Source organism: Aricia agestis, chromosome 2 (assembly GCF_905147365.1).
Source record: "Aricia agestis chromosome 2, ilAriAges1.1, whole genome shotgun sequence".
NCBI classification, from domain to species: Eukaryota; Metazoa; Arthropoda; class Insecta; order Lepidoptera; family Lycaenidae; genus Aricia; species Aricia agestis.
Window position 1 is genome coordinate 11,091,312 of NC_056407.1, and position 12,352 is coordinate 11,103,663.

At 35.4% G+C, this 12,352-nt stretch overlaps 1 protein-coding gene across 1 annotated transcript in view; it reads left to right on the top strand.

Annotated features, from left to right (window-relative positions):
• The first annotated feature begins 1,968 nt into the window (after positions 1-1,968).
• LOC121735180 overlaps positions 1,969-12,352 on the top strand; it is a 31,671-nt gene continuing 21,287 nt past the window's right edge. Inside the window, exons 1-4 of the mRNA XM_042125892.1 lie at positions 1,969-2,181; positions 3,177-3,246; positions 3,338-3,482; positions 4,198-4,389. Of these exons, the coding sequence (XP_041981826.1) occupies positions 2,127-2,181; positions 3,177-3,246; positions 3,338-3,482; positions 4,198-4,389 (462 nt within the window). The 5' untranslated portion in view covers positions 1,969-2,126. The remainder of the gene's footprint in view (positions 2,182-3,176; positions 3,247-3,337; positions 3,483-4,197; positions 4,390-12,352) is intronic.

Consider the following 12,352-nt stretch of genomic DNA (forward strand, 5'->3'; position numbering starts at 1 on the left):
AACTTAATAATTAATTAACCTAACTTATATAGGAGGGAGGTGTGACATACACTACAACACAATTCTATGTAAATTGTAACGTACACATCATTTTCTGACTGCAATAATATGCTATCAAACTCCTGTTGCATTGCTGTCGCAAGATACCTAACCCAGCGGATTTAATAAATAATTATAATTATAGTTCAAGTAGCTACGATTAGAAAAATTCCGCGAGTATCTACGTTACTTATTTCCGCAGATGTAGCCTATTCCCTTCCCCGGGGCCAACTTCAAAAATCAAAATCGGTCTGAATAATATTCGTAGGCGACTTATCTAATTTAGGTAAGTACCTACTTGAAACTTTTCTCTAAAGAATTAGTGAGGAGCAACTGTCAAAAATATCCGGCAGTCACCGGCAGTGGAAGACGAGATTCTTACAGTTACCCCGAAGAAAATAAGATAAAAAATTAAGTTTCAAAACTGGATACCTTCTAATCGACCCGACCAACCCGACCTAAAGTAACCGTGACCGAATCTCCTTATATTGCTGGTCGTGGCGTCATAACACTTTCGGCCTTTAATAATCCATAGACTTAATATATACTGTTTATAGGTTTATGTAATAATCGTAACTGTAGTGACATCTACTATCGAATAGCTTTATTAAAACTTTATTCGTAAAAACGCCATCTTTTGTGCAAAGCTATACAGTGGATATGATTTTTTTTCGCAAGGAACTAACCAATTTAATGTTTTATTTATAATTAAATAGTTATTTTACTATAGTTAACGCTATTTTATATTATTTAATAATAAATAAGAAAAGTTAAACAAGTAAAAATAAATCACAAAATAAAATGAGAGACTATATAATTATTATCTGTAGCAACAATGACTTTTCAGTGATCAAGTGACATTGACAGTTGCAAATTGCAATACTGAATACAGGCAGTGTTGCCAACTATGGGGATTTCCCACTAAATTTAGTGGGAAAAAATAAATTTAGTGGGTTTTTTAGGGGGTAAAATATTTTGGGGATATTTTTGGGGATAAAAATTTTGAAGAATGGAATATTTTTTTAATAACAACCTTAAAGTGGCTTGGAACTTTGCCGCGAGCGACCGCGACGGACGAAAATTCAAACGAAATACCACTTTATGACATAGGCTATAGGTCTCATTTTACTCAACCACTAGCTTTTACGCCGCCGCCATTTTACGGCAACATGGGTCGCCACGTAAATGTCAGTAGAAAATGATACCAAATGATACCTTCCCTACCCTCCCCTATCACGAATGGGCCGGCTCGACCGGAGAAATACCACGTCCTCACAGAAAATCGGCGTGAAACAGCGCTTCCGCTGTGTTTCGCCGAGTAAGTGAGTTTACCGGAGGCCCAATTCCCTACTCTTTTCCTTTCCCTACCCTCCCCTATTTCCTTCCGTACCCTCCACTATTCCCTTCCCTACCCTCCTCTATTACCCCTTAGAAGGCCGGCAACGCACCTGCAGCTCTTCTGATGCTGCGAGTGTCCATGGGCGACGGAAGTTGCTTTCCATCAGGTGACCCGTTTGCTCGTTTGCCCCCTTATTTCATAAAAAAAAAAGTAGCATTTTATTTGATTTTTTACCGGTCGCGGTCGCTCGCGGCATAGATCTGAAAGCCACCTTTAAGATGGAACTGCCGCACAAAACACATGTCGCTATAGTCTTTTGAGTCGTACCGGCTGACAGTAGGCTGACAGATTATTATATTTGTTGTCATTGTATGTAATGAAAAAAAGAAAGATTGAAGTATTTAAAAACTGCCGGCCTGTTTGTTTGTTTGGCCTGTTGAAGGTGTATTTCAGCGTTTTGAGCGCTTAGTAGAACATACCGCAAGAAATTTTAAATATTTTGATTTTTTGGGGAGTTTTTGTTGAAATTTAGTGGGATTTGAAGTTGTTTTAGGGGGAAAACGTTTTGCATAGTTGGCAACACTGAATACAGGCACAAAATTTCTGGGCTTCAAGCAACAATCCAGTGGCTACGCAATAAAATATTGCAAACAAAGTGAAAATTGTTCAGTTGGTAGATTAATTAGTTCTTTATAAACGGTGAACGAGTGTAGACTAAATCAATTAGTATTGGTATTTGGTTTTTAAAATGACAAACACATTAGCTGTTTGTCTCTACGCTGTTTTAGTACTTTGTTGTACGAGTAAGTGTTTGTTATTATTGTTTCGCAGAATAATTGCTCGCATTAATCTAACAAGTGATATTATGTGCACATCCATAAACTCTTCCAACGCCTAAAATGTTATGAAATTTATAAAATTTTAGAATCTTTAACACCTACAGCCTACACCTAACAAAAACAATAGCTACCTACCTCCTATTATTTTTATTATTATTATTGCAACAAAAATGAATGTAAGGCACTTTTTACGTTTCTGCATTGGTATATCGTAACTTTGTTGCGTGTTCTATGTTATTATGCGTATTGTTACGATATTCAAAATACAATAGGTACTTTAAACTTCCTAAGAACTTTTTTCGATCAATTGTCTATATTGTCTACTAATTAAGTTAAGGTTCATTGTGACTGATGTCCTTAGAATTTGCTTTCTTGGAAATTAAAAATGGCTTATTTATAAGCCGTTGTTTCTTAGCAAATGTATATTATGTTTTGAAAAGAATACAGCATTATTCAGAAATAATAGTAGCACCTTCATTGTGAGTATCGCAGACACAATATATTTTCAATTGTTATGTGGCAGCCGACTGCCTCTTGGGGATTGATGGGTTAAAGAAAATAAATTCTATGGATTGCTAATATCAATTATTTGTATAAGAAAATACAAAAAAATAATAAATCAGCTACTCAGACAGGACTCGGACAGGCTTTTTATTAATTATCAGTAGTATGGTAGCCACAGATGGGATAATGTTGGTTATTTGATAAATACTACTGGGTGTTTGTTTTCATAAAACTGTGTTACTGACTCATCAATAGATTGTGTATTATGTTTCCTCTCTTATTACTATAATCTATCAAAAGTTACCTACTGTTGGCTTCTATTTAATCCCTCGATTACGGATTCTTGGAAATCTATTGTTATTGCGGTCGAATTCAACCGCTTGGGGCTTTAAAAAACTTGATTCTAAAATGTTTTTCGTATTATTAAAAAATAATATAAATTTTTTTCTGCTTAGGTTTGGGCAGCGCTCGGCAAGTTCCAAAACAATGTTCTAAAGGACCTGAATATTGGTGCCAGAGTCTAAAGTAATTGTTGCTTTGATTCATGAATTTTTTTTATGTTACATACAAGTATGTAACCAATCTGATTATTGAATAATGTGTATTTCCAATGTAGGCAGGCCGCAGAATGTGGAGCTGTTGGCCACTGCATCGGTTCCCAGTGGGAATTGGAGAAACCATCATACACCCCTAATGATGTGTCCAATAAATTTGTTAGATTCTTCAGAAAACTGAAGGATGTTAAAGAACTTATTAATGAGGTATGTAACTTCTATATTACAATCAAGTTTGTATAAAAACACTTTATTGTTAACTAGCGACCCGCCCCGGCTTCGCATCGGGTATAAGATATATAGCCACTGAAAAAATTATTAAAATCGATTCAGCAGTTTTGACTTGTATTCATTATTACTACCCGTGGCCCGCATTGGTCAAAAAATGTTATTGTGGGATATCCATCCAATGACAAAAAATGTTATTGTGGGATATTCATAAGAGATAGACATATACCATCGTGGAGTTTTCTGTAGACCTTTTCAATGTGTACAATACTTGGTACATTATTTTGATAAATCTCGTAGGGTTTGGCTACTGGCTACTTTTTATATTGATAAGTGCATTTGTTCAATAAATAATAGTAAATTATTACAATTCGAGACTGACTGCGACAATTTTTAGTGCGACGGGATAGCGATGGACATTGCCATGGTGACATACTTATTTGGTCACTTCAATAAAATAATATGGGCGAAATACTTTATATGGCAAAACAATGTTTTCCGGTACAGGTAGTGGCTTTATATGAGAAACAGAATTTCACAGGAAAAAATTACAGCTGTATAGTGTATACTATAATATATTATTACATGGGCTAAAATAACATTCTTTTATAATATTTTTACACAAGGATAAGGTTTTTTAAAATCCTTTTGAACTGTATCTAAAAATGAATTATAACAAAAATCCTATTTGCAGGAATACTTGGCGGCACGCATGAAGTCTGAGTGCCGGGATATCCAATACCCTGAAATTGTGAAGCTCTGCAAGGAGAACACTAAAGATCTTGAGAACTACATCATTCATGTTCTGTCATCTGACACCACTCCGGAGACCATGTGCCGACTCATCAGCATGTGTGATAATGACAAGCTTGATGCCTTGAAATCGGTAAGTTTCTTTCCTGTGACACCTGAACAAATAGATTATGCATGTGAATAAAATTACATTTTGACAAGGTTATGGTTTGGTTAATTTATTCAAAATTGTTTTTGTTTAAACAATGTTGTATGAAGATAACTTACTTCCCCTCCTTTTACTATGTACAAGGTGTAGCTTTAGCAATGGGTAATAAACATTTAAACAAATCGTGACAAATTTTAAAAACTAGTAGGTACAACATTTTACATTATTGATTCTAATCAGTTACTTTAGTATATTTATATTAAGTACATTTTTGTGTAAAACCGTTAATTAATTTTTATAATGAGTCATGCCATAGTGGTGCGACTACTCAAGTCTCAACTCTCAAGAGATGCAAAAGACAATTCAGAATTTTAAGATAATAATATAATTAATAATTATTGTCAAACTATTTGCCGTATTTTACTCAGTTTATATGTGCTATTGTGAAGAAAAGAAATCGTAACACCAATATTGTTCTATGGCGTATCGCAATAGATTGTGTAAGTCGGTTGTGCGCGATATTACATTGAACTCTTTGGTTTTAATCCGACCTCATTACTGTAGACTTTAATAATTATTCTATAGTTTCAGGTCATTTGTTACGTTTGTAAGATTTTTCTAGGTTAATGAGATTTAATAAACAAACCGTTGTTCGTAACACGATTATATTATTCATAGCTAAAGGTTTTTGAATTATGATTATCATGTAAGACGTATGGTTACTGAGGTTACATCCATGATCCAGCTACCATTTATGCCGGGTCCGCAGCGCCGTATTTTCGTGTTTTCTAACATCATAACATATCGTTAGCAATACAGAATAGGGGCGTGGCCTAACAGTTTTGTTAGCAAAAACACAATTTAACATGTTAGCTGAGACAAATACCCCGCATTCGCCTGCGGGAGGGGAATTTCTGTTCGCGCCCATTGCAGCAAGACATTCTTTCAAGCAATCGACAAAAACACGAACAAAACAGAATCTACCGGACGGCCTGTTATCAAAACATGTTTTGCTACTAGTAACGATAGCTGCAGCCGTGGGTGCCAAAAAAAAGCAAATTTTAAATAATAGTTTATTAATTATAACTTTTACATTAATTAAAATTAAAATTACTAATTACGAATTACAAACTAAGAGTGATTCCCTACTGAAGTGGAGTAAAAGAATGAGGTCCTCCGCTGGTCGCACGATGGTGGTGGCCGCTTCTGCTGACTTGGATATTCCCTCGAATTGATGTTGAAATCTTGCACCGTGTGCGGTACAGCGCGGTAAAGCTGTGTGCACACTTGGGTTTCTGAATATTAAAATAAAGGTGTGGATACACTTATATTGAGGTGTATCGTAGTTAGGATGGTGTAACACCTCCCCCCGTAGAACAGCGCCTGTTGAAGACTGTTGTCGTAAACTGCGCTGGAGGATGATCAGGATCTATTCTTCTAGGTCGAGCGTAGACAGCTGGCATCTCTATCTTGCTATTGTCATTCGGTTTTGATGTTTCAGCCAAGGATCTGGTATATCTCTTCCATAAGTACACGCTAGTGAGGGCGCATGCACTTAATAGTATCAATGCATACATAGGTATCGTAGTGTGATAGATACCGTAGTTGTCTTCATTTTTCAGTTTTATAGGTTGCTGCATGGAGATTCTTGTATTGATTTCTTGTAGATTTTTCAGGCTTACTGAGTTTAGTGTAAGAGTAGCCTGTGAGTCTTCTTCAGTAGTCGTGTAGTTGGGCATATTCAGTAGCTTGAGCGCCTGGCCTTTTAGACGATCCTTGGAGTTCGAAATGGTAAATTCTGGGGCCTCCATAAAACATTGCTTAGGGATGATGACAAGATAGCTGCCTTGGAGAGTCTCGTACTGGTGACGTTCGCAGAACATGTGGATTTTTGTTGGCTCAGGAAAACTGACAGTGTAGTGCTTCTCATCCAATTCTTCAAATGCTGCATGGCTCAGGGTAACAGTGATGGGCTTGCACGAAGGGCTTCGCTCCTGGGTTGATATTAGTCGCTGCACGCAGTCCTCTGGCTGGTTGAGAGGGTTCGGCTGTTCCTTACATATATGCCACTTGTTGGCCTTCGGGCATTCTGCCTCTATGTACCTGAATTCTTTCTCATGGATAACTAGGAATGGAAAGGTGGGTTTGAGGATCTCATGGTGCTTATTAGGAACTATAGATAACTTATATAAAGTAAATATCTTAGCTAGAAATATTGGAAATTTAAAAACTACCCACTATTACTCACATAAAAGGAGCCTACTCTAATTATATCATAGTATTCTCTTACATCTAAATTAAGAATACGCTCACTGCCGTACAATGATGACAGTTTGCTTAAAATAGAGCGTATGTTAGCTAGATCTAAAGCTGAATGATGTAAAGTGGAAGTTTTAATAAATGCTAAAATATTCTGCAACTTAATTATTTCCTGTGAAATGGAATCTACATTGTCACTCAATATTAAGAGTATTTGAGTGAGACGAGTATATTTCACTAAACTGAAATTCTGCTTTACATTGTTATCATTAATTTTATTAACCATGTTCATCATTTTATTCTGATTTTCTTTAATAATTTCTATAATTTTTGAATACTGAACTGTCCAATTTTTAGATAAGCTAATATGACTGTTTAATTCATTTATCAAATTATTTTCGTTTTCCTGCAAATTTTTAATAGCTTCATTGTAATGAATAGCATCAGTATAATCTAAGTTACCAGTGACACTTTTGATTACTGAGCCAAGACCATCAATAAGGCCTCTTTTCGCACGGTTGGACACAAATGTCTCTAGCTGATTTAAAACACCAGTAAGCTTATTTTTAAGGTATGCTATATGGGGTTCTAGAAAAAATTTAGTTTTATTCTGAAATTCTTGAGTAAAGGAATCTAATTGAATATCGATAGACTTAATTTGATACTCTAATTCTTTAAGATTAATTTTATTTAAAAAGGTATGATGATGGGAAATGATCCTAGTGGATCCTAATTTAAAAGGTAAAATTCCAGGTCCGTCGTTTAGGCTTTCAAGTTTTATCTCTTGTGCTCGGACGACGCTCAGGAGAAGAAAGAGGGTCAGCAGTTTCCTGTAACAATTGCGCCGATTTAGGTACTCTTTTGAGTCTATTTTTGGCGATTGGGTTTCGTTTTTTCCTCGTATATATATGAATAGGTAAGTAATTAATGTCAGGTTCCCTATTTCTATTTCGGTTTTCTATCATATTTTCTCGAGAGTCATTAGATATTGGGATATTTAATATAGGTTCCTCGTGGCTAGTATGTACAGTAGCTGTCCTTGAAGAGGTTGCACTAGCAGTAGCTGTCCTTGAAGAGGATATGCTGGCAGTTGCGGTCCTTGAAGAGGACACACTATTCGTTATTGTCCTAGATTCATCTTCTGGATCGTGAGATCCTTCTGAAACATTTACTACTATAGAGTTCGTTTCATCATTATGCAATTCAATTCTGGAAAGTGCATCGGCATTAGTATTAATTTTTCCCTGCTTGTATACTACAGTAAAATCGTATTCGGAAAGCTTAAGACGCCATCTCGTAAGACGCGAGCTGGATTCCTTTAAGTTCATTATGAATTGTAACGGTTTGTGATCAGTGATGATTTTGAATTTACGGCCGAATAAATAAGGTCGGAAGTATTTAGTAGCCCAAACTATTGCAAGCAATTCCTTTTCTATTGTACTATAATTACATTCACTGGAGTTAAGGGTTCTGGAGGCATAAGCTATTGGTTTTTCTGAACCTACTGTTCCTTGCGACAAAATTGCACCAATAGCAACATTTGACGCATCGGTAGTGAGAATAAAATCTTTGGAAAAATCTGGATACTGTAAAATGGGATCGTTTGTCAAGAGGGTTTTGCAATGTTCAAAGCATTCTGTATAGGCTTTATCAAGAGTAATTTTGGAACCTTTTTTAAGACATTGAGTAAGGGGTTTTGTTATACGTGCAAAATCCGGAATGAACTTTCTGTAATAGCCTATTAATCCTAGGAAACGTTGAATTTCGGTTGTGGTTTTCGGAAGTGGATAATTTTGAATAGCATGAATTTTATTAGGGTTTGGCTTAACACTCTCATTACTTATTATATGGCCTAAAAATTCTGTTTCAAGTTTCAGAAATTCCGAATTATCTAGCTGAATTTTGAAATTAGATGAACGTAATTTATCAAAAACTTTTCTTAAATTTATAATATGCTCCTGAAAGCCTGAAAATATCTAGATCATATTGTAGTCTTCAGTACCTCCCGTACTGAAGACTACAATATGATCTAGATATACTACACATATTTTATTTTGCAATTCGTCTAGGACATTGTCCATGACACGCTGGAAAGTTGCAGGTGAGTTTTTCAAACCCATAGGCATACGTAAAAATTCATAATGGCCGTTTTCAACATTGAACGCGGTTTTGTGAATATCCTGGGGGTCCATTTCAACCTGATAGAACCCACTAGCTAAGTCTAAAGTAGTGAAGTATTGGCATTTTCCTAGCTTGTCTAGCTTGTCAGATATATTGGGAATGGGGTATTTATCATTTATGGTTTTTTCGTTGACCTTCCTGAAATCTATTACAAGACGCCACTTAACTTTGCCGGAAGCATCTGCCTTATCTATATCACTACCGAGATTGGAGAGCTCCAAGCAGAATTGGATGGCCTAATTATATTTTGTTCTAGCATTTTTTTAATCTGGTCTCTTACTTCTTGCCTATGAACATAAGGATACCTATAAGTTTTTGTATGAACTGGAATTTCATCGGTAGTCTGAATTTTATGTTTTATTTTATTTGTAAATGTTAAAGACTCGCCCTCAAGATAAAATATGTCCGAATAATTAATACATAAATTTATTAAATTTGCACGTTCCTCTGGATTTAAGTGATCTGTCCGTAAGCGAGATATGACTTCTTTTGCGCGTTCAGATATGGTTTCTGGCTGGCTCTCAACATTATAGAGTTCTGCTTCTACTGGTTTGTTCATAGAAAATATAATGTCATTATGCGTAGGATTGGTTATTTCAACCCATCCTCGATTATTAATTACTTTCGTTAAACATTCGGTAATGTAACAGTTACAAATTACTTGCTTTTCAATTAAAACATCGCCATTTAAAGAGTTGATAGGTAATCTAACTAATTTTGATGAGTTAGCCGGAATAATCTCCTCGTATAAATTTGCGTTACGTGAGTCATACATATGAATTGGAATTGTAGCGTTACGGGTAATTAATTTTTTATTTTTCAGATCTATATTTGATCCAAAGACATCCAATAAATCAAAGCCTATTAAACCGTCAAAGTAGTTATGAAATTTATATACGAATAATGTTAAATCGCCCTTATCTCGAAATTCCGGAAAACAAGGTAAAGTGATAGAATAATTATTTCTACTGGTAGCGTGCACATTTGTAACTTCGAAAGGATCATAATTTAATGGTATATGGCTAAAATACTTTTGTACAGCTTCAGGGCTAATAAAAGACTGATTAGCGCCTGTGTCAATTAAAAACTTAAGGGGTGGATCGGATATCTGAATATAACCTAATTGTCTCTGAATATGAAAATTAACTTCTATTTTGGCTTTTCTAATTTCGGGGCCTGATGAAAATTTACATCGTCAGCAGTATTTTGGTTTTCAATTTCAGTCACTTGCACTGTTTCAGGGTAAGGATCATGATTTTCATAGTAGTCAGTTTGTTCGCATGTCAAATAATTTTGGTCATGGTCAGAATAGTAACAGTCTTGGTCATAATACTCGTATAAGTCATTATATTCATTGTCAAATTCGTTATAATTCATTTCACGCGATTTCAAATAATTAGTTGGTGGGGGATTGCCGGATTTACGCCAATCGTGTCCACTAAGGGTTGGTGGCAAAACTCTCGGAACAAAATGACTAACGCCACTCGTGGGACGGGGCTGATTATGATGATTAAAATTATTATTATAATTTTGATGCATGAAAGGCCTATTTATTCTGAACATATTACTTTGGGGGTTGTAATTTGGGGGTACGGCACGCATTATTTGCTGCGTACGTGTGGGACCACGTTGCTGTTGCATTTGGGGATGGTAATTTAATTTTGAAGGACCCTGAAAATTATTCACAAATTGTCGCGGAAAATTAGACGTATTTAAATTAAATGGTTTAGGAACAAAATTATTGAGAGGCAAATGGTTTGAATTATTAATTTCCTTTTTGCTCGAATGACTGCTATCATTCCTATGTTGCATGTATAATGCATTTAATTCCTCCTGTAAATATTGTAATGCTTTTTCCATAGATTCCGGTCGCATACACCTAATCCTATAACCTAAGGGGTCTTTAAGGCCTCGCAAATAAGCTTGCAGTGTTGATTTTTGATATAATGTGCGCTTAGCCGCAATAGTAGTACTGACAGTTTCATGCAAAGAAATATATGTCATAATCGTGCTAAAAAGATTTTGGCAACGCTCATAAAATTCCTGTGGTGTACTGGAACCTTGGGTCTGCATCGAAAGGTCACTATAGAGTGCTGTCTCGTCACGGTGGTCAGCAAAATTATTTATGAGAGCATTTTTTATGCCCTGCCAAGTTTCTGGTATGCCACTTGCATTTATTAATCTAGCTGCGGGACCAGTGATCTTATTTAAAATACCATTAAGTAGAGCTAAATTACCTAAATTATGTTCTGGCTGGGTGCCTAGGTGAGTTAAAACTATTTGATCGCAAAGATTAATAAAACGATTTAAAACGTGAGGGTTCCCGTCAAATTCGGGTAACATCCTCATTGATTTATAAATGTTATCTAATTCGTATTGAGACATATTTTCTGAAAAATCCCTGTTCTCGTCAAAAGCACTATTCCTACTAGAACTACGTTCACTTAACCTACTATTACTATTTTCTCTTGGATGAAAAATTTTGAAATACTACTTAAATTAAATTTTTAACTAAAATAACTTTAATTAAAAAGAAAATGTATCTAATCCTATTATTCACACAAAAATTATGCGATTTAATTTTTATGTAACGAATAAATCTACCTAATCCTATAATTAACACAAAAATTAAACGATTTAATTTCTGTCAAAAGAATAAATCTACCTAATTCTAAAATTAACACAAAAATTATGCAATATAATTTTTATGGTATAAGGAATACTTATATTTAATAGGAAACTTATGGATAGGTTTGGTAAGGAACTTGAAAGATTCAAGGTACTTACATTTGCATTTTTCTCAGCCGAATCAATGTCTGGATTCCCCGTAGGCTGCAACCGTAGGTTCTTCTACCACACGGGTGGTACGCGTCGCGATGATGATTATCCCGAATTTCGCGAACCGGCCCGCGAATAGATCCACAAGACTGCGCCAGTAACGATAGCTGCAGCCGTGGGTGCCAAAAAAAAAAGCAAATTTTAAATAATAGTTTATTAATTATAACTTTTACATTAATTAAAATTAAAATTACTAATTACGAATTACAAACTAAGAGTGATTCCCTACTGAAGTGGAGTAAAAGAATGAGGTCCTCCGCTGGTCGCACGATGGTGGTGGCCGCTTCTGCTGACTTGGATATTCCCTCGAATTGATGTTGAAATCTTGCACCGTGTGCGGTACAGCGCGGTAAAGCTGTGTGCACACTTGGGTTTCTGAATATTAAAATAAAGGTGTGGATACACTTATATTGAGGTGTATCGTAGTTAGGATGGTGTAACATACTTAATTTATGTTTTGTTATCATGTTTTGTTAGGAAATTAGCGCTGCGGACCCGACCTAGGCGTTGATACTAACCCGTAACGTAATGTTAACATATTGTTGTAAAAGGTTGTAATTCTTTAAAACTTAATTTAACGTCGCGTACATTAAATACTTATATCTACTTTATAATGTTTAAAGTATTAAACATCAATTTTAATATTATCTAACTTCTAAGTTATAACTCA